Source organism: Perissodus microlepis, chromosome 17 (genome assembly GCF_051167445.1).
Source record: "Perissodus microlepis isolate ML-2025 ecotype Zambia chromosome 17, ASM5116744v1, whole genome shotgun sequence".
Taxonomy (NCBI): domain Eukaryota; kingdom Metazoa; phylum Chordata; class Actinopteri; order Cichliformes; family Cichlidae; genus Perissodus; species Perissodus microlepis.
The window spans coordinates 2,547,395-2,575,231 of NC_140477.1; the positions used below are offsets into that span (position 1 = coordinate 2,547,395).

Here is a 27,837-nt window from a genome sequence, read left to right on the forward strand (position 1 = left end):
AGCTTGGGGGCCATGTTTTAGAATGATGGACAAATTTACTCTGCACATCTTTTATATCTATATGTTTGTACTTTATAGTTTAACTTGAAACTGTAGTTTATTTAGTTTTGGTTAGTCTGTGAATCTGTCAAAGTGTTCAGTATCTCAAATCTAAAGAGGCTAATTTAGACATTTTTGAAATGCTGAATCTTTCCCCTGTTGGAAATCACAATAATAAATTGCAGATGAAACAGTTGCATGATTAAGATGCATATGCTGTCTTCTGCACTGCAGAACTTGGGCAGAATTCGATGAAACCATTCCCATAGGACACGTTGACCTTCAGTGCTTGACAAATCTGTACTCACAGGCTGAGGCTACCGTGCCCCATTACTATTCTCCACAGGTTGCGTGCATTGCTTCGCGAGTACACTTGCAGTTGTCAGCATCAGTGTACATTTGTGTTCTCCAAAGACCTTCGTTTATTAGTTATACGGTAGCCTTTGGTAAATATTCATCCTCATCCCCCTCTTCTCTTTCCGGTGAACCGTCGTTGTCCATGTTCGTTGTCTTCCTTCTCATCCCTCTGCCTGGCTGGAGTGAGAGCAGCGGGGTCCATGGAGAGAGCTACTGATGGCTGAGGAGCTGTGCACTGGCTGGTTTCGTATCATTGCAGGTACAGTAGGTAAAACGCCTTTATTTTTGCAGCAGCACATCACCTCCTCAGCAGTTTGAGCATGGATCGACAACTTACCCTTAGAATAAGGCATGAAGGTCACCCACCACTTTCTGCATTTTTAGAATCTCAAGCGGTTTACTCACCGGTCCTGCAGTGAAGTGGACTTTATACTGCATTAGCTAATGCATGCTTGTATTGATGCATGACAACATATGAATGCTTTTGTTTATGTATCCACTGTGGCTACATGTTCGCTGTGCTGTGTGGTGTGCCCTTTTTAAAAGTGTGTGTGTGTGTGTGTGTGTGTGTGTGTGTGTGTGTGTGTGTGTGTGAGAAAATGAGACGGGAAAGCTAGAAAATAGAGCAGCATAAGTTCCTTCCTATCCAGACACATGGAACTCATTTCTCATAAGCAACATTCTCTTCTACTTCCTGTATGTCCATACATCATCTACCTTTTGGTCACATTTGAAACCAAATGTAATAGAGATCAGATATTACAGAATTAAAAACAGTCTCCTTAGATTACCTGCTGATAATCTGCCTTTACTGTAACATAGTCTTCTGGTTTGTTAATTTAACAGTACAATTAAAAAGTTAAATACCGTTATGTGATGTGTACATCATGTGCACAAAGGCTATAGCATTGGTTGTGTTTGCACTGATTTGAGGCTAGGTATAGAACAGGGCTAGGCAACTCCAGGCCTCGAGGGCCGGTGTCCTGCAGGGTTTAGATGTGTCCTTGATCCAACACAGCTGAGTTAAATGGCCAAATGACCTCCTCAACGTGTCGTAAAGTTCTCCAGAGGCCCAGTAATGAACTATTTGATTCAATGTGTTGACTAAGGATGAGATCTAAAACCTGCAGGACACCGGCCCTCGAGGCCTGGAGTTGGACACCCCTGGTATAGAATGAATGAATGAATGAATGAATGAATGAATATCTTTATTCGAGCAACCTACAGAAGAACTGTAGGAGACCGATGCAGTACCATGAAAAAGTGTTTTAATATTAGACCAATATAATCTGAGTAAATAAAGAAAAAAATGCACTTTTTAAATTGTAATTTCATTTATTAAGTGGGGGAAAAGCTCTCCAAACCCTGGCCCTATGTTCAGTTTCACTAGCCACACCCAGACCTGATCACTAAAGTCTCCAACAGTGCATTGACTCATCCAAGAGGTCACAAAAGAACCCAGAATAACATCTGAAGGACTGCAGGACTCACTTGCTTCAGTTGAGGTAGTTCAGGTGTAGTTGAGGTGTTCACGATTCAACAATAAGAAAAAGACTGGGCAAAAATGGCATCATCATTAACTGCTGTGGCAGCACTAATTAGCTGCATAATCATCATACATGGCTCTCTTGTATTAGAAATAAGAAATATTGTTTGAATTGCCAACTTGCTCGTGGAAACAAATGAAATATATGTTAATGGTGCTACACTTCAGTGAGTTAATGGTGCCATATTTCTGATTCAGAAGCATCGAAGTTCCAGCACCAGCACAAACTGTTAAATATTTGTCATGATGCTCTGTAGGCACTAGATGACAGTGTAGGAGAAGATGTTTGTCTTGAGGCAAACATAACCGAGCATGGCTGATACTAGAAGAACAATGAGGAAGGAAATTAGCAAGGGATGGTGTAAGTGATAAGAAAGATGAATGGATAGAGGCAGGGAGGAGAAAAAATTACAAAGGTCATAGAGATTACTTAGCAAAGCTTTAGAGCTAGTGGGACCGGGGGTAAGATGAGGGTGTCGACCCTCTCCTTGGGGGCATCAGTGGTGGTTGATACGGAAGAGCTGGCCCTGTAGCAAGAAAAGGATGAAAGGAGGGAGAAGGCAGGTGACATAATGAATAACATAGAAGCAACTTGACAGACAATAATGCAGTGAAAATAAGAAAGAAGCGTGAAATTATAAATGTGAGAGGAAGATTTGGAGAGAGTAGTTTTATATCACAGCAGTGTAAGAATGACCTCAGGAAGAATAGCTGCTGAAGTGCTTCAGCTAATGCTGATTCTAATGAACTGAAGTTGCCCAGCTGGCTCTGCTCAAACAAGAATAACGACACGTTTTGTCTCTTGGATTATTCTATAGTTCTATACATGCACATGTATGTATAGAACTATAGAATAGAATGCTTTTTATTGTCACTATACACATCAACAATGAGATAAAGAGCATCTCCTACTCAGTGCAGACCTGTGGGGAAAGGAGGGAGGGTACACAGTTCTGCAGCACTATATACATATGAACACTATATAAATATATAAAATGAACAAATATGCAAATAAATAGTGTTACGTGTGGTTATTGAATGAAGTATTGCACAGTGGTGATGGTAGTTGTGTAGTCTGTGTAAAGAGGGAAGTCCTTGGATTTGGGGGGGTAGAACTTTTTTTGGGAAGAAACCATTCGTGAGTCTGTCAGTCTTTGGGCTGATGCACCTATAGCGCCTCCCTGAGGAAGCAGGTTGAACAGGTCAAAATCAGTAGGCTTATATATGTGTATAGCATGTACCATTAATATGGGTTTGGTTTCTTACCATATGAGCCATGTTTTATTAATAAGTGTGTGAATGGGGCGTGTAGTGTAAAATGCTTTGAGTGCTCAAGCGAGGTAAAAAAGTACTATAATAGAACCAGTCCTGTTACCATTTACTGATACACCACTACTACTGTTACTACCTCTTCAGCTGCTCCTGACACTGCCAGCAGTAGAAATGAAACATGAGTAAACACGTCTTTTCCAGACTTAAAGACCAATGGCTACAAATTACCCAGTGTCTGCATTTGTGGCTCATTGTTATTCTTTTCTTCCTTTTTCGCCCAGTAAAATCTCACTTTGCTGTTTGATTTGTCACATTTGCCCCCTTCACTCTCCACCCTCTCATAGAAAATTAATCAGCGCACACACACAAACACCAGCACACACCCCTCTCCGGAGGCTGGTCTGTCATCGGCTCTTCCTGTTTGTTGGCTGCAGCTGTAGCCTGCGTTGCCGTGACGTCGCACCGGTCGATTCTCATCCCAGTGCGGTGGGAAAGCACAGAGGCAGAAAAAGGCAGCCAAATGAGACAGACTAGCAGAGAGACGGTAAGGTGGGAGGGAACGGGGAGAGGAGCAGAGTGAAACTGCACCGATATTCCAAAGAGGGCGGGACACGGAGGCAGTTACTAGAGAATTAGGCGCTGTGCAGGGCAAGGATTTTGCGCAGTAGTGACTTAATATAGAGCACGTTTTTATTTTTGTATCAACATGGGTTGTCACTTTACTCATACCCTCATTATTCTCTGTGTAACCAAAAAATAGATTCATGCCTGGGTACCTCGGCACACTGCACTGACATAAGGTAGGGTGAAGGGTAGCTGTGTAAGCATGTGTGTGTGTGTGGTTACTCTGTTTGTGTGGCTTCTATATTTAAACCTCACATATCTGTTTGCTTCCTCGGATGCTCTATTTGGACATGTAAACATGTAAATGTGCACAGTTATTTGTCAAGTAAGAGAGGTTACTAATGTAGCCTTCTCTCTTTGGGGACAGTGTCAGGAGATTCAAGCTGTAAGCCATGTGACTGCACAAAGAGCTGCAGGGATTGGCTAAGGTCATCTGTGACCTCAGCATACTGCCTCAGCCACCCCCCTCCCCCCCCTCCTCCAAACACAAACACACACACACACACACACAACCCTCCCTCTAAATCTCTCCACCTCCTTCTCCCTTCCCTGCCTCTTTAATTTTTTTCCTCCAGTTTGCTTTTTCCCTACCTCTCAGCATCCTCGGCTGTGAAGGTTTGAGCCGCAGCAGCAATAGCAGCAGCAGCAGCATCCATGGCTCCAGCTCTGATCGACACCTAAGCCGTCCCCCACCCCTCCTCTCTCTTGCTCTATCTATCTCTCTGTCTCTCTCCCTCCTGAGCTAGTTGACAGGCGACGTCTGGGGGTGTTCGAGGTTCACAGTTAGCCAGGGCGTTAGCCACAAGCACACAGCTGTTCTGCTGCCATCAGTTCTACTGTGTTTTAGTAGCCAGGAGCGTCTTCTCTTCCCCCTCCCCTCACGACACCACCTTTCATTTCAGGCTCTTTGGAGATTGAGGAATGCAAATCTGCAACCATGATGGAAGGTAAGGTCATTTTATTCTGTCTTTTTTATGCCACCCCATTTTTCTTTTGTAATTCAGGATAATCCTTAATGGCCTTGTTCTCGTGTGCTTCATCTCGTAGCAAGTGTATGAGGTATTTGAGGTTGAGATGTCAGTAGCTGTCCTTCTGTTTCGAGCACACGCATTTTGTTGACTTGCTTGTTATTCTTGGGAAAAGGGCACAGCCACTGAATATCTACAACAGAGGCACAATGGCGAAGCTAATTGAAGCGTGTGTACCTTTGTGTGTGTGTGTGTGTGCACGCATATGTCTGAGAACCCCCAGCCCCCCTTTTTCCCGCTTCCCATCGTAAAGGATTATTTGGATTTATTGTGCAGGAGGGCTTATGTACCCAGCTGGCTCACTTGTATAAATTTTCTTTGTATGGTGTGCTCTGAAACGGATGCACACGCTCACTGCACTGTATGACTTTGCCGTGCGTTCACACTACATGGCTGTTTAACCCAGCACTTGTATGTTTGCACGGGCAAGTGCACGCGTACATTTGAGCCTGCCGATGGCTGGACTGAGCCGCCTCTGTGGGATTAAGCATAGTGATGAAAAAGAGAATTCATCATTGTTTTAATGTCATGTCCCTTTAATTGGTGACATCATTAGGGGCAGGCCGGTGATGTAGGAATGAATCTCTGTAGCTCTGCAGCTGGCACGCGAAACCTTCTGTTTCATATGTCTTTTATTTCCTGGATTTGGTTTGGAAGTACAGTATATAATATATTCAGTGACCAGTTGTATGTTCTATGAACAAAAATGCAAAAGATTTGAAGTGTGTGCATTTTAATTGTCTTAAGGTAGAAATTTTCAAAAAATTGTGGATAAATGCACGAGGAAAACCAGTTATTTTGGCTCTTTTGTTTTAATGTCGGATGACCTTACGACAAGATGGAATTACCTCAGTGGCAGTGCTGATGAGGACAAATCTTAGCATGCTGTCTGGTTTTGTGTTTCTCTATCAGTGTTTAAAAATAAGTGACAGCTATTGAGTCCTTTACGTTTGCTTTGTAGGCAGGTAATCCACACACGTTTACAGTAATTTGGACATTGGGATATGCTGTTCACCATGCCAGTCCCCTGATTTCTGATGGATTTGTAAGCTTGAGAAAAAATTTCAGTGTTTAAAGGTGTTGTTCTGAGTAAGTAATGGCTATTTGACCAAATGGCTTATCGCTTGACCTTAAGTGTGTATTATCATGCTACTGTGTCATGAATAGGCTTACTGTCACTTACTGTCTCATGTGTCATTATACAACGAACTGTGTTGTAGGTTATGATTTATATAATGGCCATATGGCTCCACCCTTTGTCAGACCCTGCAATTCTCTTGTAACACTGAGGCCTCTAACAATGATATCTAATAAGCTCATGCTGCTCATGCAGACGCAAATAACTAATGAGAAGTCACGTTTGTTTTTGAAACAAAAAAGGTAACTCTGGGTAACCTTTTCCTTCCTGTAGGCCGCAGCAGTATAATATGATTCCATGTTCAGTGTTGTACTAGGATACAGAATCACAGTGACAGCACTGGGCAGTTGGACACTAATGGACTAAACTAGAATATGATGAGCTTATTTTTTAGTGTATTGTCCTGTCATAGATCACATAACTCTCTTGGGCCAAGTTATTGGGTAACCAAAAACTACAGACCATCTATAAACCACTTACCTTCCATCAGCATGGCTAGCACAGGCTTACCATGGACTAGTCAGGGCAGGATTACAGTCAGGTGTTAAAATTGGATGCTAATCCTTGTTAGCTCTGCTTTTTAAGGCCTGCATGATTGGCCCTGAGTAACATACAGGGTAGAAGATGAGTAGTTACTTAAATGTAACCTAGAGCGAGAGGTACAGGCATTTGCTAACGTGTTGCTAATAGCAGCTAAAGTTAGCTCCTCGTAGCTGTTCTGAGAGATGGCTACTGTCTCAATCTAAAATACACATACATTGGTCTCATTAAACTGCTTACTTTTGTTTCAGTTGCTAAGATAGGTAGTCACGCTGCACCTTTTAGAGAATGTTGTGTGTTTCCTTAGCTTGGTGGTCTGTTCATTGTTGGATATTGTAGAATCAGGCCAGTTCTGAAGTGTTGTTTTGTCATCATCAGCTGCAGCAGCCATTATTCAGGTTGGCTGGAAAAGCTCAAACATAGACCAAACCATTTCTCACTAGTGTTGTTTAAGAGACATCACAAGATGCATGTATCTCAGTTTTATTAATAAGATCCTCTGTTCGATCGTGGGAAGAGATCCTTCTGCGTGCATGGAGAGTTATCTGCTGTGGTGACCCATAAGGGAGCAGCTGAAAGTAGCTTTAGTTCTGCATGTACCGTACATTACCCGGGTCAGTCTTAACTCAGTTTTTAACAGTCGTTTGCAGTAAATGTCATTTGCTTTGCTGCTGTATATCATGTTTTTGGATTAAGTTTCTGCTACAATAGTTTTTATGTTCTATTTTGCTTCTGTGGACGTTTCGTTTTATCCAGTTTTAAACTTTGCTGTTTTATGCTTGTAGTGTTACTGTCCAATAAAAAAACGACTTTGATAACTAGCCCTATTTTCAGATTTATGACACCACATTTCATAGCTAATCCACCAGGTGTTTATTTTAAGAACAAGGAGAATGCTCTTGACTGATACAGGAACATTCAACAGAAACATTCAGTGTCACCATATTTGGATTTATATGGTTTTCACAGGACATTAAAGGTACATCCACACAGGAAGCGGTTTGTGGTGATTAGTGAAGTGAACTGTTCCCGAGTTAATTGGAATTATAGTAAAGAAGGACACTATGTGTATATATATAGAGAGAGAGAGCAAAAGGTACGTCTGTATGTTAGTATTGGTAGGTTTTTTTTATTCATTTCAAATGGCTGCAGTAATTCCTGACTTCATAAAGGTTGTAATCTTCAGTTTTTCTTGATTATAGGTTTTGAATCGACTCTATGATTACATTCAAGGATGTAGTGAGCTACTTAACTGGCTTGCGAGGTCATCAGTGTTGCTCTCCTGTGGTTTCAAATATCATCTCTTCAGCAGGAAAACATGTGAAGTAATTTATTGCATTTAGTCTTCTTACTGTGATCATTTGCATTTATGCTGCTCGTCTTCTCACCCATCACAAATTAATTATTCGACAAACATGTTTTTAAAAGTTTCCCCCATTGGACAACCTTGCAAGATAGAAGCTAGCCATGCTACTTAGTTGAACCAGCTACAGTTTATTGAAATCACATGTATCCGGTCTTTAAATGATGACGTATGAACCCCGCTTCCGGGCCCAAACTACTCTGCATTTATTAAGGCTGTTGTGTTTTTAACATGTTTTAATGCTTTGTATCTTGTTCTATTTAATCTGAAGGAGCCCCTAAAAACAGTCAGTGATCCCTGTTGGTCTCTGTTTTTATTACACTATTCATTTTAAAGCTGAGGTTTTAAACTGTTACAATGTAACTACAGCCCAGCCCATGCAGCAGTGTATTAATGACTAACCTTGTATTGTGGATGGATTATCTCAATTGTTCTCCTGACTGAAGTTTGGTCTGTTTACAGCATCCTGCCATGTGACTGCATTTGTCTCTAACCATCAGGAACCCTCACGTTAACTTTTATCGAGTGGAAAAAAAGTTAGCGTTCATCCTCCAGCTTCACTGTGCTTATGTGTTTATGTCATGCTAACAGGAAGTGACAGCAGAGCTGTACATTTTAGTTTTTCAGAAATCTCTCAGTCAGAACATGCTATATCATGTTTAGGTGGAAACTAGCGAGCTAACTTCTAACTCTGTTGAATGTAATAAATTCTGTTTTCATGGATGCCTGGATGTTAAACTTCATTGTTACACCTGGTAAAGCAGCAACGCTGATCATTTTATTAAAGATGAAAGAATTCAGACAGTTTGTAACTCTCAGAGATGCCGCAGTGTTCGCTTGACTTTGGGACCTGAATCGGAGTTTGGACCCGGAAACGGCTAATGACATCAGACTTAAAGACCGGATTATGCTTAGTGTTTTTAACCTTGCTGCTAACAACAGATGTAAACACTGAGATACTTTGTATGGCAAGACTTTGAGGTAAATATAGGCCCACTGGATTTCATTTGAAGTATTTTTCATATTTCTTATTTGAATTAGTAATACTCAAATATTACTAATTCAGGTGCTGTGGTAGCACACCAACAGTGAGAGGGCAAACACCCCCCAGGGAAGAAATGGGAGAGAGAGAGAAGAGGACATGTCCAGTGAGAGCAGTGGGTTGTGAGGAATATGTAGTGGTTGATAAAGATCATCAGACATCAGATGGGGAGAGCTGGAGATGAGGCAGATAACTTTATAAGCAATTAATAAAGGAAGTTCAGATTTGGGTTATCTTGATGGTTATATGTATATACGTACACTTAACTTCTGTAGCCTTGGAGACGAGTTACAAATCAGACATGTATGTGCATCCGTGTCCGTGTTTGGTGCTCTGTGCATTACAAAAGGGATCAGCTCCTATCTGTTGTTCTCTATCTGATCAGTTGCATATTATGTTAAAAACCAAAGGGCTGATTAGACGTGTCCGACCTTTCCTCTAGCGGTACTCTGGAGTCAAAACTTCCTTTATAAGGCAAATGGCACCAACATTTTTCCTCATCTACCCTAGAGCCAAAACATTTTGTGTTTCAGGCACTTACTCTTGTTTCACCTCTGCCCTAATTGTAAACTCTGTACAGACTCTTGTGATATTTTCTGATCATGACAATGTTCAGAATGGAAAAACACTTATTTTTAATGACTGCATGGTATTTCCTGTGGCACCACCATAAGGGATAAGTTCATGTTGCAGTCCTAGCACTGATAAGGATCGAAGATTAGCAAAATCGTTATGTTTTTGGTATTCTGTCAGAATCTTTACTACACTTAGCTACAGTAATCATTTACTACACTAAACTTGTACTGAACAATTTAGTCAGTCATAGACAGTAGGAAGCTTTAATCCTGGTTACCAGCATTTGGAATTAGACTGTCACAGGGAGGCATAGTATTTAGAGCTTGTGTGGCTGAAAGTTGGATAAACCCTTGATTTGAATGCAGGACAGCAGAGGACGGAGAGGAGCTCAAGACATATGGTGGCTTCCACTTCTTTATTGGTCTGTTTGTTATTTAAGGTTACAAGCAGCAAAATTTAAGAAACATTATTATTATTATTATTATTATTATTATTTGCTTAATTCATCATTTATTTGCAGTGTCACTTGTGCTTTTGTCGTCTGCATTTTGTATTTTTAGGCTTTTGTGACATAAAATATATTTATATATTTATTTATATTTAAAATTTTGCCTTTAAAGTTGCATAATAAAGATCGGATTCTGCTATGCAAGCTCAGTTAAACTGATGCTGTTGAATTCAGGATTTTCTGTCATTTTCTCGGCCGAGGTGAAATGGTGAGGGGTTTTGCTCCTGGCTTGGCTGGAACAGTCTGTGATATAAATGTCATAAATACTTTATCAGTATGTAAAAAAAATATTTCATACCCTATCATCTTACCGGGAGAAAGTTCAAACTGTAAAAAATGAATATTGCTGATACGAAATAAAGAACACGTCAGTCACTCTCGCCCATCTCTGTAGTCGCTCTTTTTCTGAGGATTCCCTGCCTGTAGGTACGATCGCTAGAAGGCAACGAGCAGCTCTCAGCCTGTGGTCCGGTTTAGGAGGATCTTTAAGGTTTAAAAAAACCTGACAAATTAGAGAAGAGTTCAGTACCTGAGTTTCCTGTTTCTATGGCTGCACAATGCTGCGCATTCATTTGATAGTGGAAAATGGCAGTACTGGTCAGCGCTACTAATGATTGTGTTACTAGGGGAAAAAAAAAAAGACATAGTATAGATGTACAGTATTCGAGTGTCTGAACTTTGAGGGCATAAGCTCTGCAGTGACTCAAAAGAGCTAACATTCATCGCATACATGTTACTTTTTGCCAAAGAATGAGTGAATATCAGAATCAGAGAAACGTTATTAATCCCAGAAGGAAATTGAGTTGTCATAGCAGCAGATATACAACAAACATCAAGCACTCATATAAAGTGAGTGTAGAAACAGAGATATTGATAGATAAATATTAAGATAAACAGATAAATATAGAGAGAGGTATAAATATAAAAGGACAAGTGTGTGTGTGTGTGTGTGTGTGTGTGTGTGTGTCATGGTGTACAACAGTGACAGGGTGCATTGAGGTGTGACCAGTTCTGTTCCACATGTGTGGATCTGACCCAAGTGGATGAATTAAAGAGTCTGATGGCAGCAGAAGGAACGAGCTCCTGTAACGTTGCCTCAGACGGCGAGGTTGAAGGAACCTGTTGCTGAAACTGCTCTTCAGATTGTCCAGTGTGTCATGGAGGGTGGGAGTCATTGTCCATGGTTGCCAGCAGTCTGTCACTGATCTGGGGTCTCTTATGTCATAATTGCGCAAATTATCAGGTTCTGCAGTGAATATGTGAATAACTGAGTGGTTTGTAACAAGCAAAACACTGAGCACGTCTCCAAAAGTATTCCTGGGACTCACATATTTTAATAATTAGAGATAAAACTGCATGTAACTTCAAAATGCATTTTTTAATAACTATGTGCTTGTTATTTATATTGTTACAGAACCATGAAGGACATTGTGATAAAACTAGTAGCTGCATGTTTGCTCTAGAAGACTTTTGTCCTACACTGGGTCCTATTCGAGACTCAAAGGAGTAATCTGGTGTCATTTGCCCAAACCATTAACCCATGTGGAACGATGCATTGGAAACAATGCAGAATTGTATCTTCCTTCTTCTTCTTGCAGCCAACTGACACATAAAGCTGCATGAACAGCTGCATAAAGGTAAACGGGAGAAATTTACTGTCATCCATGTTTGGCAGGAGAGTGAGGCACAAAATCTAGTGTAGCGCTCTTGACAGGTTGTCGTCGATGTAGATTATTTTTCGATCTACTGTACAATATAAATAAAATTGAAGAAGAAGAAGATGCATTTTAGTATTAAATAGCCCACAATGAGACAAAATCAGACAGAGACGAGGATGGGTCTGTTGGTGATTTCCAACATGTTTCTCTAAAGAAAGTATGGAGGTGATCGACTACTTCTGACGTTGGTTTGTACACTGGAGAAGTGACAAGTCTGAGTCACCGGCTTCTCCTAATAATAACAAAAGTGTGTGTGCATGTAGCACAGCATTAGATAACGCTGATATGAAAAACAAATGTTTGCGCATGTGTGGTCAGGTCATCACAATGTTTGTTTGCTTGCGTCTTCCTCAAAGTGTGGCAGACACAGAGGGAAGCTCTTTGTTGAATGTGTCACAGCAGAATGGGTCTATTGTGGCCGTGCTTTACAAGTCTGACAAAGACCCAAATGAACTTTCCCACAACAAAGACACACAGAGGCAGAAATTCAGGAGGGAAGGAGATGAAGTGACAGCAGTCGAATTCATTTGCTTGTTCTTCTTCACACTTTTCGTAGCACCATATTCATCGTAGACAAGAGCCCGTCCAAATTCTGTCTTGTTTTTGTGTGTTTTTTTGTTTGCGCAGACACACCCGATCGCGTGCACACACGCATAGATGAGCTAATGTAATGATAACTGAGATTCAGAGCAAGGTAAACAGACATGTTTGTCATGGAGCGGCGGCTGGGGGAAGGCGAGGTTCTCATGTGACGTAATGAAGCAGTTTCTTTGAATGACGTGTTAAAGTCGGCTTGAAAAACGTCTTTTTCAGAAAGACTGTTGAGACTACATGACGTGTGTTTGCTAGCTAAAAAGGAAAGGCACTGCGTGTAATTCAGCTGGTAATTTTTCAGTAATATTAATATTTAATGTTTTCCGGCTATAATTACATCTTATGTCCCAGTCGGCAGCGTAGTGGTTCTTTTAAACTGAGATGCTGCGCATTAAAAAACAAGCGTGGAGTATCACAGACTGTTACCGACTGACTAAAGATGCTGGTTTCAGCCTGACAGGCCCCACGCAGGGATCAGAGGAACCTGCTGTCAAAGCAGTAGGTGATTTGCTGTCAGAGACGTGTGGTCTAATTTAATCAGGGACTCTAGTTTCATCATAAAAAAACCAGCCTGGTCTTGTGGTAACGCAACTGGCGTGTTTGTGTTGTGGTTTTGAATTTAGGTGAGAGCCGGTTGAATGTAGCTCAGAGGCCTGTGCTGGGTTTTCGTGCGGCTGTGTTGTTACTGAGCGACGGTTTGAAGGTGAATCAGAGGCTGTGCTCGTTTCAAAAGTGCTTTATCTTTATCGATGATCAAGAATCATTTATTTAGCTACAAAGGATGAATGCTAAAGTTACAAAATAGCTCAAATCGGATGCCTTGCTGGATATTAAATGTGAAATATTTCATGTTGAAACTTTAGTAAGTTTACAAACAGGAGTTGTGATCAGTAGCAGAAGGCTGCTTGTTGTTTCATTTGATTGACATCAATTGCTGTGACACGCCAAATTAACTGAAATCTACAGACAGGATTTTTGCATCGATCCAGTGGACAACTTACTTGACATTATGACTCAAAGCAACGAGGTTAACGAGCTCAGGGCAGAATAAAACGTTTTCAGTGAGACTGTATTGAACGTGCTCTGCTGTTGAGCCAAATACAAATGGCAACAAGGTCTTTCATGTTTAATCCACAATAAATGAGGGAAAACTCTGTTTACATTAGCATATTTCATGCAGAGTAAAATGGATCAGCTCACGGAGCAATCCCAAGTAAGCAATTTGAGAAGACACATTAACATAGAGATGCACGGACAGAAGCTCTGCAAAAGAAAAAGGAGAATGAAGACGATGCTCTACAGCCATTTCAAGGAGGGAGCAGGCGAGCAAAATGAGCGGTGTAGATAGAAAAGATGATGAGAGTTAAAAATTTCCGGTAGGATGGTGTGAGAGGTGGAAAAAGGTGCGTTTAGTTGAGTCACTTTGTTTGCTTTTGTGTGACATTTGTGGCATTTCTGGAATTTGACCAGATTATATGATAAAGTTGAACATAAGCACTTCATTTATTTATTTTCTTTAAATCTTCCGCTTTGGTTTGAAATCGCAGCTTCAGACATCCTCATTTCTGTCACGACTGTCTGGCTGTGAACAAATCCACAGGGTTGCAGGAAACCCCTCTAGGAAGGTGGATGTATTTTGCTATATAATATTCATGTGTGTCTCTGTATAATGTATTCATCTCCCAGGTTGACTCTTACTGCTTGGCCCAATCTCCTTTTACTCTGCTTAATTAATAAATCAGCGTGACATAACGGTGCAGTTAAACGGATGCATTTGCGTATTCTTTGTTCGTGATTACCCACTTACCCTGAGCGTCTGTATCTACTTCAGTGAGTCATTTTCTGGGTTTCCCAGAATACCTTTCACCAGCCCCTAGAAAACCTCTATGTAGCAGTTTAATAAAGGTGGAAGTATTTTAGTGTGATCTCATAGTTTCAGATCCAACCACCCATGTTATTGATGGCTGCAAAGAAGAACTGAAATATGCTGCTTTTATACTTGTGTTAATTAGAAAAAGTGTTTTTGTTTTCATCCTTGTATCCATGACGAATCCCCCCTTTCACCATATCTGTTCTGTCTGGATGCAGCGTTTCACGTGTTCCTACTGTGTGGCTACGAGCCAACGCAGTGTAAACAGATGTCTTTTTCAATCAGCAGAGGCTTGCACTAACACAGTAATGCAGAGACCCAGCTACAGGAAGAGATTAGCTTGATGCTGGCTTTGTTGAGAAACGTAGTGATGAGGGAAGGGTTGAAGGGTTTGGCTGTTGGAGAGCAACAGAGGGATTGAGGGCGATGGAAATGTGCAGCAGTGTCTCGTCAGCTGTGCGTGATATGTGCGACTTGTGAGCTGAGTGTGAGTCATTACATATTTGTAGTGCATTTACAGTTTATTGGGCTATAGGCCTGATTCATGTCCATGCTTATACTAAAGATCTGGGGGGGGGGGATCCTTGATGTCCTCACTCGACCTGTCAAAAAGTTATTTTTATTCCCATTTATGGACTCTAAACTAAACTAACACTAAGAACAAACTCCAAGTGTAAGAGGATTACCCAAAACACACGCAAACATACTGCAGGCAGTGAGATTTTCAGCAGCAGCAGGAGTAAAATCAAAAGCAGTTCCTGCAGGTGACTTAAACGTATAAACCTCGTATCTGTACGCAGGCAACATGGCAAAAAGTTGTTACTGCAGCCTGTGAAGCATTAGGACAATACTTTACCACATGACATTTGGTACAGACTGTCCAAAAAATATTTTGTAGTGCTTGTAGAAAAACTCGGTGCTTCATTTTTTGTCGTCTTTATTCTTTATTTCTAATGTTAATTTGTTTGTTGAGACATTACACTCTGCATGTACAGTTTGGTCAAAGGAATAATTACATTTTTCACAAGTTACTGACATTTACAAACTGTATTATGATGTAAGTAACAAGGTGGCACAGAAAGCACACAATTAAAACTAGTGGTTTTGTTTGTTTGTTTTTATAGCTGAGGTACAAAAAGTAATGTAACCTGGAATAACATGTTTGAATTATTCATCAATCCCAGTAATCCCACAGTGCAAGTGAACTTCAAGCAGAAACAAAGCGACCTTTGCATCCATCTTTGTCTTTTAACTCTGAGGCCTCTGTGATGTCAACACAGCTCTTTGACCTCGCTGACCCCGGCTCTTCTGTTGTTGTTTTGTTTGTTTTTTTAAATTTTTTATTAGCCATCACCTTTTAGCCAGCACTTTTCAGTACAAATATGTTGTGGAGTTCAGGAGACGAGCATTTCCTGTCCTCTGCTTTTTCTGTGCAGCACAGGTATGTGCGACTCTCATTTGCCACCTTTTCAAATCATCATTCAAACCCCTTGTTTGTTTGTTTTTTAACTCCATCATACATCTACTTTTATATTGTAAACAGGATCACTAAAGCTTAGCTGATATATAGAGGATGCACCCTGGACAGCTCACCAGTCCAACACAGGCTGACACACACAGACTGAACCAGATACTCTCACTTTCATACCTGCTGATTTAGTTGAGTTAACCTTGGATGGAGCACTTGGAGCAAACCTGAACAAAAAGCTAGCTTGGATGTTTGAACCCAAGCATGTGGCTGAGAGGTGGTTGCGCCCAATCATAGTTTATGCTATAAATGAAATGGGGGAAGAGAGCGAGTTAAAGCACTTGAATGTATGTAGGCTGTGGGGGGGGGGGTGCCATGTAATGAAAAGCTTGAATGATAACACTCAGTTTATATTAAACATGCTTGGTAAATCTCCACAGCCAGTTTTTATTCGTCAGTTGCTGAACAGGATTGTAGCTTTACGGGAAATTTGGATTTGTTTTTACTTAATTATTGTCATCTTATCTTATTTAATCTTGAAATGCTCTTAGTCCCACTAACCACACTACTCCAAATAAAGCAATGGTTTTATTTTCTACAATTTAAAAATAAATATTTATAATTACTACAAAAATGTAATTTTTCATTATATCACTGACAATAAATGTGACTTTGTCAGAAACACAGAAAGCCATCTCTATTTTCAGAGGTGATTATGATCATTTGTCATACTCTATTTCTGTGCTGTGCTCCCGGTGTCTGCAAGTCCAGCGATGTTGTGGTACGGAGCTTGACGGCAGCAGTAGAAAGGTGGGATCAGTAAAGTATTCTGATCTGAAACTACTTTTTAATTTAGCCATATCAAGCACATAGGTTTATCAAAGTATACACAATCTGCTTGTTGACATATCAACCCTGCTTCCTGGTCCAAGCTCTTACTGCTTTTAAAACGTGTTGCAATGCTTTGGGTCGTCTTTTATTAACGATAAACAAGCCCCGACAAACAATTGGTGGTCATTGTCAGCCTTGCTGGCTTTTTATTTGGACTATTTAAGTACAGCATGTGTTTAAGCTCATTTTTTAAAACCTCACAGTGTAAGTACCGATCATGGGCTCACAGTTTGGCAGAAATCTGAGGTCACCATCCTCCATCTTCACTGGGTTAAGAACATTACACATCATTAGTAGATGGAGACAAGCTAGCTAACTTCCTGCTAACCTCTAACTACACTGAACTCTGCGTCGTCTTTTTCTCGGAAGCTTGAATAACTTTATTGTAACACCTGGGAGAACAGTCACACATTTTATTGGAGATAAACTTTTAACTCTGTGATGCCACGGTGCTAGAAAAGCTTATACCTCGAACCAGCCAATCACGTCCCACGTTAGAGATCGATTAAGGTTTACGTTACTTTTACAGTTCTGTTGATTCTACTAAAGTCACAGCACAAACACGGTCTTTATTTTGTGCTAACGGTCGTTTAAGGTTTAAGGTTTGGTCAGTTGTCCGAAAATGTGAATGACAACTTCTTTGTTGGAATTTTATTTTTATTGAAACGTAGTATATTTGATTACAAGGTGGATATAGAGAAGCCAGCAGATCTCACTGGCAGTAACTTTACACTGTGGTAGCACAAACCATAGAGAAATGTTCCTTTTGTTGAACCCATCAGGTCTTCAATTTCTGAGATGCTGGCACTGCACGAAGACTGATTTTCTACACTTTTTAGAGTTTTAAAACTGAGCATTAGCAGCTAACACAGAGCTCTGCCCTACACTGATTGTTCTTTCCTTGTATATGGCTGAGGCATTAGCTCATTGTGTGTTTGATGGCATGTCATGCTAATCAAACAAGGCAGCAGGAGTCCTTATGTGTTACTGTGTTACACAGTAATGTAGAGAAGTAACAGGAGGGAGGAAAATGTGGTCAGGCTAGAGCTGCGCGATAGAACGATAACGATATGTATTGCGAAATAACTTTTTCTCGATAGAAAAATTTAACTATTGCGATAGGCCTCACCGCTCTTGTCCTCTTAAAAAAAAAAAAAAAAAAAAGAACAGCCAATCCAAATTAAGTAGCGCAGAGCCGAACCAATCACAGCCGCAGCGTCACGTCACGTGACTTGTTATGTACAGCACAAGTGCCAAGCTGCACATGTGTATTTGTTTGGGAAGCAGCCAGCCGCCGTGCCGCCCGGGTAATGGAGGAAATGAGTGCGCAGACTAGAGAAAAATCAACCGAGAGCTGGCCGAAGGTTACTGAAGAGAAAGCAGATGATGGTTCCAACGCCGGAGAGACTGTCGAACGGAAGAGCCACAGAAGTTCCGTAGTGTGAAGGTATTTCAGCTATTTCAAGTCTGACAAAAAACAGAGCAGCGCGCACTGTAAATGTGCCGAAAGCAAGTCTGGAAATACAATAAAGCGGTGCATGCTCAATCTCTGACTGGAAGCGCTAATTCGTCATTCGGCTTTTGTCAGACTAAGGTAACTGTTAAAACTGTTTGAAAAGCTCAGCTATACAACAAGGAGAGATGGAGAATTTCCTTTTAGTTCTCAGTTTATTTGATATTGACAAAAGTTAGTCAATTTTGTCTGTTCTTCTGTAAAACAAACTAAGATTTATTTTTAGAATTAATATTTTGTTTCTAAGTGGAATTGACAATTTAGTCGTCTGTTTCGTTTGTTCTATTTTGAAACTTAAACGCTTTAGCGGCTGCCTTTTGTGTAGTTTGCAATATTTGCCTTTATTTATCTGAAAAAGTCTCATGTTCCTTAAGTACATCTACCCTGTTGAACTTATTATGGGAAATAAATATTTCAATCAAAACAAGCTGCTGATTATTTCACATTTTACTTGTGAGCAATGGCACATTTAAATCTTACAAATATAGTTATTTGGCTTATATCGTGATATATATCGTTATCGCCTGAAATGAAAAAAACATATCGTGATATGAAAAAATCTTATATCGCCCAGCTCTAGGTCAGGCTAATATAAACTGGGACATCAGTTATTGTTCACTTGTGCAAATGACACACTTTAGTTTGTTTAAGCGAATGTTCCCAAGGTGTGTGTGTGTGCGATAGAGATGATAAATGATGTTGATGAGATGGTCCATCTGCCAGTCATAGCCCAGGAGCTCAGATGGATGACTCATAGCAGATAGGATTTCATTAGCAGACGTCAGGCCAGTCTGCAGAATAGAGGAGTCATTGATTTTCACTGTATCACCAGAGAGAGGGACAGAAGGGGAGAAAAGGAGACTTTGGGTTTGGAGGACTGCAGCTGAGAGAAAACTCAGTGAAAGTGAACCACACAAAGCACCTGTCATCTGCAGTGCCGCTGTAAGATGCTGCTGAACAGTGCTGAAAGAAGGGTTGTTTGTGTCTATAATGAAAGATGGGCGCAATGGACTTTTTATATTGTGTTTTTCTCTGGGCCATTTTTATGCAAATATCATTGAGACTCATCAGTGGAGGAAGAAGAGGGACTGAGAACGATGTTCGTGTGGAGGATGCACTCTGTAAGTCCAGCAAATGTAGATCTTAAATGCAAATGTAGCAAAGCTTTCACCCTCGTGGCAGTCCGTCACAGTTTCCTACAATCAGGGATTTTGCGTAGCGCCGACGTTACATTCTTGTTTTTCGTTCTTGATTGCGAGGCATCGAGTTCAGATTTTATTTCATTCATCAGACCCTCATTCGATTTTGTTCTAAAAGTCAAATTTTATATGTGACAAACTGATTAAGGGGAAAAACAGAGAGCGATAGAACAAAAAAAACAAAGTATTCTCTCTGGTTTGTGCCGGTAAAGAGGGAAGGGTGGATAAACCAAAGTCAGCTGGAAAGCTTGGAAATGATGTGCAGTCCTTTTCATTATACCAGACTAGTCTCTCCAACATTCATTTCTTTAACAACTCCATTGTTGAAAGACTCAGATCCATATATAACAAATGGTCGAGGCAGATCCACTCTGGTGAAACAAATTAAAGGGTTGGCAAAGGAAGTGACTCCTTCACTGTTTGCCTCGTGTTAACCTCTGTCTATAATTTCTGACAGCTATGCAGTGACAGGAAAACGTCTTGGTCCTGTTTCCTGTGATCAAAGATCGGGCTGCCCTATGGGCTCAAAATGTGGTCATAAATATTTTGTACTTGTAAAAAAGATTTGTGTGTGCGTAAAAAAGATTTGTGTGTGCGTAAAAAAGATTTGTGTGTGGACTTAGCCCAAAAAAAACCCTGCAAGTTACAAGTACGAATTTTGACCCTATTTTTCTTCCTTTCATCTGATTGGTCAATGTCATGTCAATCACAAATGTAACAATCCAATCAGAGAACAGATGGGTTTGGCTGTCGGAGGGGCGCTTTTTTGAACTGCAGGTCCTTGAAGGGTGATACAGTTTGAAGCTGGAGGATCTCTATATAAATATCCGATAGCAGCTAGGTCCCCTAACTTTCAGCAGCTGTTGAAAGGATAAAGTTGTGGTATATCAGTGGTTAGAAATACCTTTATTACTTTAGGATTAGTTTAACACAAAGTCAGGGCTGACCCAGGACCATTGCTGTGCGTCACAGTGCGCAGCATAAAAGTCCTTTCACGTCGGACGCAGGATGTGCTGCTAATGCTAACTGCTAACTAAAAGCAAAGGATCCAGAATTTGTTGCGCTGGCTGCTGGGCTCTGTGGGTTTTTGCAGCAGCTCTACCTGTACTAGATGCACCTGCTCCTTGTCTTTTCTATCTCTGACTTTATGTCCTCTACAAGAGTTTCTGTTTTTTTTTGCTGGTTCTTCAAATGTTCAATAAAAACATGTATGCTAATTCATAACGAAGAAAGCTTTGTAATGAAGACTGTCATTTCCAAAACACTGCCCGCCCCCACCCCGCGGTCCGCAGCGCTGTTGAAAAGGCTGTGGAAGTCCCTATATTAAACACATAGACCTGTGACACAAAAATCACCAAACTCGGACGACCACAGACTGTTTTCCTTCGTGGTGATGAAGGAAAACGCTGGGTTGGCATGTAAAAGGGCATTTATTCCCTTCAAAGACCTGCAGTTCAAAAAAAGCGCCCCTCCGACAGCCAAACCCATCTGTTCTCTGATTGGATTGTTAAATTTGTGATTGACATGACATTGACCAATCAGATGAAAGGAAGAAAAATAGGGTCAAAATTCGTACTTGTAACTTGCAGGGGTTTTTGGGCTAAGTCCACACACAAATCTTTTTTACGCACACACAAATCTTTTTTACAAGTACAAAATATTTATGACCACATTTTGAGCCCATACTGCCCAACTCAGTTTTTGAATTTGAGCAGAATATGTCATCTTTAAACGTCAGTAAATGCAAACACAGGATGTACCAAGTGCTTCCTCCCAGAATCACAAGGTTTTCTTTGCCATTTCTTTTCTCCTCCTGCAAGTCACGAGGCTCTGAGCAAATACTTTGTTACTATTTGAGAACATCAGCATCACTTTTAGTGCCTTATGTCTGCGATAAAGTGTTTTATAATATTATGATAATATTAATTTGATGTAAAATATACTTTTCTGTATTTTAATTTTTAAATAATTTTTCATATTTGTATTATTATTATTACCTGAATGTGATAAACTGTGTCTATTGTGACCAGACTGCAGTACTTTCAGTGTTACAGTAGTAGTACAAGTTTCTTTCTAAATGTAATTGTGCAACGTGTTAATTTAGTCACTCAGCTTCTCTCAGCGCCCGCAGGCCATCTCATAATCATCTCTGAGATTGCCTTCCTCAGTAAAATATTTAGTCGTTGTGTCTTTATTTCATTTCATTGACCTAAGATTTAAACTCTTACAGAATATGTGCATTAAAAACATTGTATATGTTCTTTTTAATCACAGGAGGGGGGATAATCCATCTCTGCCCAGCACTTTTTAAACTCTCTGAGAGCACATCAGTGCAAACTGTTCTGCATCTGTGTATGATCCATCTGCACATTCAGCAGGTCGAATGCATTTGATGTTAACTTGGCCTCTTTCTATCTCCATTACTTAAGTGCTGCAGTTATCGCAGGATTCTCTCCTGAAATGGCCCCTTTGTTGGTTTAGAAGTAGCAGCTAGTTACATAACATGGAATCACTGCTTTTTGGAAAACCTGTTTACAGCATCATGTGTGCTCGATGTTTGCAGCACATATTGACGAATAAAACCACAAAATGATTGAGGAATATCACAGAAAAGGTCCCAAATCTTTAGGATTATGAAAGAAATGAGAATTGTTCTGATATGTTTTGCCTGTTTTCTTCAATCATTATTATTGTTTGTGCATTTCTTTTTTTTTTTTTGTTGGGTATTTACAAAGTAGGTGCAGTGTGTATGTGTAACTTGAGTCAACTTGTGGGTTATATAAGCTTTTCCATAACTCTGTGTTGCTGGGCGTTAGTGACGCTGGGAATGATGGTCTGTTCCCTCAAAGTGTTTCCAGATCTTGTGGTTCATACTGGTTTCTCTCCTCTTGTTTTTTTCTTTCTCTCCTTACGTTACTGTTTCTTCCTCTGCCCAGCTTTTCTTTTTAGATACTCGTTTGTTTTCATGATTTTAATTTGAGGACCGTCCTGTGAAAACATGCTGTCAGAGGCTTTCCATCATTTTTGTTTCTTTGTGAAACATAGACAGTCAGAAATTCTTTAGCCAACCAAAATCTGGCCAAACCTGTAATCTGGGTGTGAATAAGGGAGGGGTGGAAGCAGTGGTCTGCTGTAACCAGAGAGAACTGAGATTAGTGGAGGAACTAAGGCAAATGTAATCCACAGGAATTTGGGCCGGCTTTTTAGGATCATGTCACAAGAAGACGCACGAGAGGTAAAAGACAACACGGTGTGGCGCATTGACTCGACTCCTGTCGCCTGCGTTCTTTCTTCTCTCAGCCCCGCCCCCTTTTTGTCCTCATTTTCATAATTGTGAATCAACAAACAAAGTAATTTCCGGTTCTTCCCTCCGGGCACGCGGGAGGACGACGTGACCAGGTTGCATCTGAGCCGCTGATATGTATCGACATTTTTTTTTTTGTTTTGTTATCGAGCCTCATCTGGGTAAGACACACACATGCAGCCTGGCAGTGAGCTGTGTGTGCTGAGCTGTGTGTGCAGAGCTGCTTGTTGCTTGTGTGGAAAGCTTCTGATTGTACGCAGATTTATAATCTGACCTGGGATCAGCTGTTCGTCGCTCTGATCTTTCCCGTCTTTCAGATGTTCCACCTCCTCCTCCTCCGTGGCTGGATTTTTGATTTTGTCTAATCAGAATCTAAAATAGCTGAACTAACAGCAAATACTCAACATATCTAACCTTTAAACACAATATAAGAAAAAACAGACAAACAACAAAACACAACAAAATAAAACATTCATAAAGTGGTAATCAGATTTATTTTTTTATTTTCCCTGAATTTTTCTTAGTCCAAGACTTTTAACTTGGGTTTTTCATTTTTGCATGATTTCATAAGCTTCATTAAAACACTCAGCTTCAGTTGTTACAAGCATCCAAGGCATAGACAGCATCACAGTTATTTATCTACTTGTTATTTGATGATGTAGTAAAACACAGTACAATGGTAAGAAAAATGGGACTGTCTCCTAACAAACGCTTACTTTGTGGCACCTGAATGTGAAACTGTGCCGAGGATCATAAAGGACTTTCAGAGGACTGTGTAGCATGACATGCTTTTTAACTGTCGTTAAATATGCACTTGATTTCGTTAGCTCAAGTTTGGCAGTTTTACCATCAAAGCAATTAAGGTGGGCAAACAAACTTAATGTTCCAAGATCCTTATTTTTGCTTGGATGGTTTTCTTGGACTGAAGCTGAGCTCACGGACTGTCGACGTGCCAAAAACTGCACCGCAGCGCCTCTGTCTTTCCCCTGAACCCAGTTTGTTCTGCTACTCCGTTTTCTCTATAATGTGAAAAATATGAACACTTCTGTGCCAACTGACACGATGATACATTGTAAAGGATTTACTGTGAATTAGCTTCACAAAGGAAACGATCGTAATGCAGCCATGTCAGATTGCACTACACAGCACAGGGGTAAGCCTTTACATGTGCTTATCATTGAACTGCTTCAGTACATGGGATGCACCGCTTAAGCTTGAAAAAACAAGAACAAAGCAGAACAAACGAGCGAAAGATCACAGGTTGTGTTTGAGCTAAGTGTCTAATTTGTGTCTAATTTGTCAGTTTCCAGTGTTGCTCCCTTAACGTCGAAACAAATACTGATTGACCTGTCATTGATGACCAGACTTGCTCCTGTTAGTTTGCTAGTATTACTTTCCCCATATAAACAGATTAACTGTGTGTGTGTGTGTGTGTGTGTGTGTCAGCGTGTAATAGAATACATAAGGAAGATTTTAGCTATATCTCCATGACTAACTTCAAAGTATTTCCTTCAGGGTGTTTTTTTAATGAGCATGTGTGTTGATTCTCAGTTACATTTTTTATTCTTAATCATTATTAACAGAATCACGATGGCCTCCTAGGTAGGGCTGCTCAATTAATCTAATTTTAATCTCGATTACGATCTGGGCTTTCAACGATCATTAAAAATGACTGAGCCGATTATTAGCCCCTCCCTCGTGCTTTACTCTCGCGCTGCTCCGTGCGGCAAATCGAGCGCACCTCTCAACAATTAAGAGCAGCGGTCCCCAACCTTTTTTGCGCCACGGACCGGTTTATGCCCGACAATATTTTCACGGACCGGCCTTTAAGGTGTCGCGGATAAATACAACAAAATAAAACTAGTACCGGTACCGAAAAAAAGGTTTATTCATAACACACGTGAAAAGACCCAGGAAAACCGAGTAAACGATAAAAACTATAACAAAATAACGCTGAAAACCATTAAAAACCCTGAAAACTATACATTTCACACCTGAGCCTCAACTCTCGCGGCCCGGTACCAAACGACTCACGGACCGGTACCGGTCCGAGGCCCGGGGGTTGGGGACCGCTGATTAAGAGGACCCGAGGGAGGCTCGGAAAGCTAAGCAGAAGTTATTTGGAGAGGAGAGCGACTGCCGTTGGTTGAAAAGAGAGGTAAAAAAACTTCAGTGGTGTGGAAACATTATGGGTTGGCGGAGTCAGACGTGGATCAAGTAGACACAGTGTGTAAACTTTGCTACGGTGTCGTAGCTGCACCACAGAGCAACACTGCAAAGTTCACTAAACATAGATGTTTACATTTTTCATTTATTTTTTATATTGCAAACATTTGCACTGTTATCAGTATTTGCACTATTTTATATTATTTTTGACAATCTTTAAAGTCATTATTCAACACATTGTTATTGTTAAATAAATATCGTCAAATAATCGAGATCTCAATTTCAGTGAAAATAATCGTGATTGTCATTTTTGCCATAATCGAGCAGCCTGTTTTATCTCGATCAAGGCTGTGGGTGCATCTCAAACGTTTTCTCACCAGTCTCGATCCTTTCTCCTCCCTCGTCCTCCTGCTCTTCATCCTCCTCCTTAATACTGCTGAGTTCAAACTCTGTGCAAACACCGATCTCGTGGTTTTGAGAAGAAAAAATAACATCCTCTCATCAGTGAATCACGCTTCATTGTACACCCACACTGTCTTGTGCCTCATGGCTCAGCTGCTTTGAGTCACTGTATTTGATATTAAAATGAAGCCAAGACAAGAATCTCTGGATAGTTGGGCCCAGAGAGCACTTTATGTATTTATCACAATCTCAGAACAGATTCTGTGAATCAAGGTAGCTCACAGTGAGCAACAGCTGTCTTTGTAATAAGACGGGAGGTTGAATCGTGCGCTGAGAGCTTGTTTAAATTTTTAAAAAGAAAATGCTCGAGCAGCCATAAAGCAAAGTTCGTTTTTTTTGTTTGTTTTTTGTTTTGCTCCTTCTTTTCTTATCTTCTTACGACAAAGATGGTGGCACTTAGTGCACACAAGATTAGTTTCCTCTAAATATTTTTTTCCTGAACGACTTTCAGCTTTGCTTAGAGTTACTGTCACCTTGAAGTGAGGTGCTTGCACGTGCTGGTTTTTTGCAAATTGTGCAAAATAATGTTTTTCATTTTTCCTGCAGTTTGTAAAAATGAGTGCATCTCAAAAATGAAACTATGAAGACACTCGAAATAAATTTCCTGTGATTGGAAACTATTTTATCTAACCTTTTTACATTTGTCGTTTTGAGGGATATACATGTGAAATTTCTGTAACTACAAATAAGGCTGGGCCATATCATACCGTTCACGGTGATACCAGTATAATGTTGGGCAACGACAAGAAAATGAAATATCGCGATAGAATATGGGTAAAACGCGCATGCGCAGTGCCTTTGTTTTCATACGCACATGCCGGAAAAAGCATGGCAGCGACGCAGAATGAGAAGGGCGAAAGCGGATCGTTGAATGAAACAGCTGAACCAGAATTGGTTTGTGAAAATGCTGCAACTTCACTGGTGTGAAACTGGTTTAGCTTTCGTCTGTCAGATATACAACAAAGCACTAGTTTTGGTAGAGCATGCTAGCGGGCCGTCGTTATTACCGTGTTTTTTGGAAAATACGGCGCACTTAAAATCAATCCTTTGATTTTTCTGAAAGTCGACAGAGCCCCTTATAATCCCGTGAGCCTTATGTATGAACTCTGGTTGTGTTTACTGACCTGGAAACGATTTTATGTACACGGCGCTCGAAAATCTGTCGAATGTTTTAGTACGACTTTGCTAAGCTACGAAGCCGCACCGCTTGATGGATTGTCGGAGCATTACGGCTATCGTAGGCAGGAGCCTCGCGGAGTGATACGTACTGTGCTTCAACATAATATTACCGTATTGTGTGTGTTTAACCTCTTTTTAAGTTTTGTGGATGTTATACATGGTTATGCTGAGGATATGTCGGCCAGTTTCCACCGGATATGCCTTTTGGTTAAACTGTCAGCAAGGAATTTGCATTTGCTCTGATAATTTTTATATAACTTTAATGCACATAAAAAAAACAGCTGCTTGTTTAAGTGAAAATACATTGATGTGTTTGTTTTGCACTAATAAAGTTGTGGAGTTGTAAAGTATTTTGTCTCGTGTCAATTATATTGTCAGTTTTATCGTTATTGCAAATTTTCGTGATAAATATTTTTGATCATATCGCCCTGCTCTAACTACAAATATGTGTGTTTAAAAAAATAAATAAATAAATAAAATAAAAAAATATATATATTTTCAATTTTTCTGTAGTTTATTGCACTTTTTTTTGCAATTTATCTAGTTACTATGGACCTAATGCATGCATATTATTAAAATTTGGGATATATTAGTTGTATTGATGCATATGAACTTGAAATGCTACAGCAGGTCAAAATATAAAGACTTGGCTCTGTGGTGGGGTTTAAAGGGTTATTAAAATGAATCACATTTGTTTTGTGTTGATGCTGCTGGGCTGTGTCAGAGAGATTATCCTGACCATCTTACTTATGGGATTGAAAACACTGACCACAAGTCAATAAATACATGTAGAGCAGTGCTGCAGGAAATTACTTGTTTTCACTCATATTTTACTCAATGTTCTTTGATAATGACACAGAGCTTCATGAGCCTCTAAATGTCGCGTGTTAGTGTGTGTGTGTGTGTGTGTAAACTGTTAAACTTCAAAATCATCTTCTTTGCTCACACTGTAGCGTATTGTCCTTTTATGTAGCGGGCCCTTTCATTTCTGTTAATTAAAAACTACAGTCAATTCAATTCAACTTTATTTATACAGCACCAAATCACAACAACAGTCACCTCAAGGCCTTTTATATTGTAAGGCAGACCCTACAATGATACATGCAGAGAAAAAAAAACAACAATTAAAACTGTCTTGATCAATACGTCCAGACGCACTGGATGAACTCATCATGTCTTGAAGCCAACATAATAAGGGACTCGCCTTGCTGTTTTAATCTCCATTCACAAGTGAGCGTCTGTTGTAGACAACTTATCAGAATCAGAATACTTTATTGAGCCCTAGGGGAAATTATTTTTTCGTTACTGTGCTCCATTATAAACAAACATTAACAGAGACAGACATATAAATATATACAGGCATATATATACATAAAAGTCACTTGTTAATAAATAGCTGAAAAAGAACATGTGCAAGGGTGTAGCCGTTGCAGTAAACAG

At 40.2% G+C, this 27,837-nt stretch overlaps 1 protein-coding gene across 12 annotated transcripts in view; it reads left to right on the top strand.

Annotated features, from left to right (window-relative positions):
* The first annotated feature begins 343 nt into the window (after positions 1-343).
* sgip1a (SH3GL interacting endocytic adaptor 1a) overlaps positions 344-27,837 on the top strand; it is a 63,327-nt gene continuing 35,833 nt past the window's right edge. For 3 of the 12 annotated variants that reach the window (XM_084911084.1, XM_084911087.1, XM_084911088.1), the window contains exon 1: positions 4,741-4,785. In XM_084911084.1, the coding sequence (XP_084767210.1) occupies positions 4,776-4,785 (10 nt within the window). In that variant the 5' untranslated portion in view covers positions 4,741-4,775. Of the gene's footprint in view, positions 665-3,655; positions 3,759-3,974; positions 4,015-4,740; positions 4,786-27,837 lie in introns of those variants that run through there. The other 9 variants (XM_084911091.1, XM_084911093.1, XM_084911090.1 and 6 more) reach the window with 9 other exon arrangements.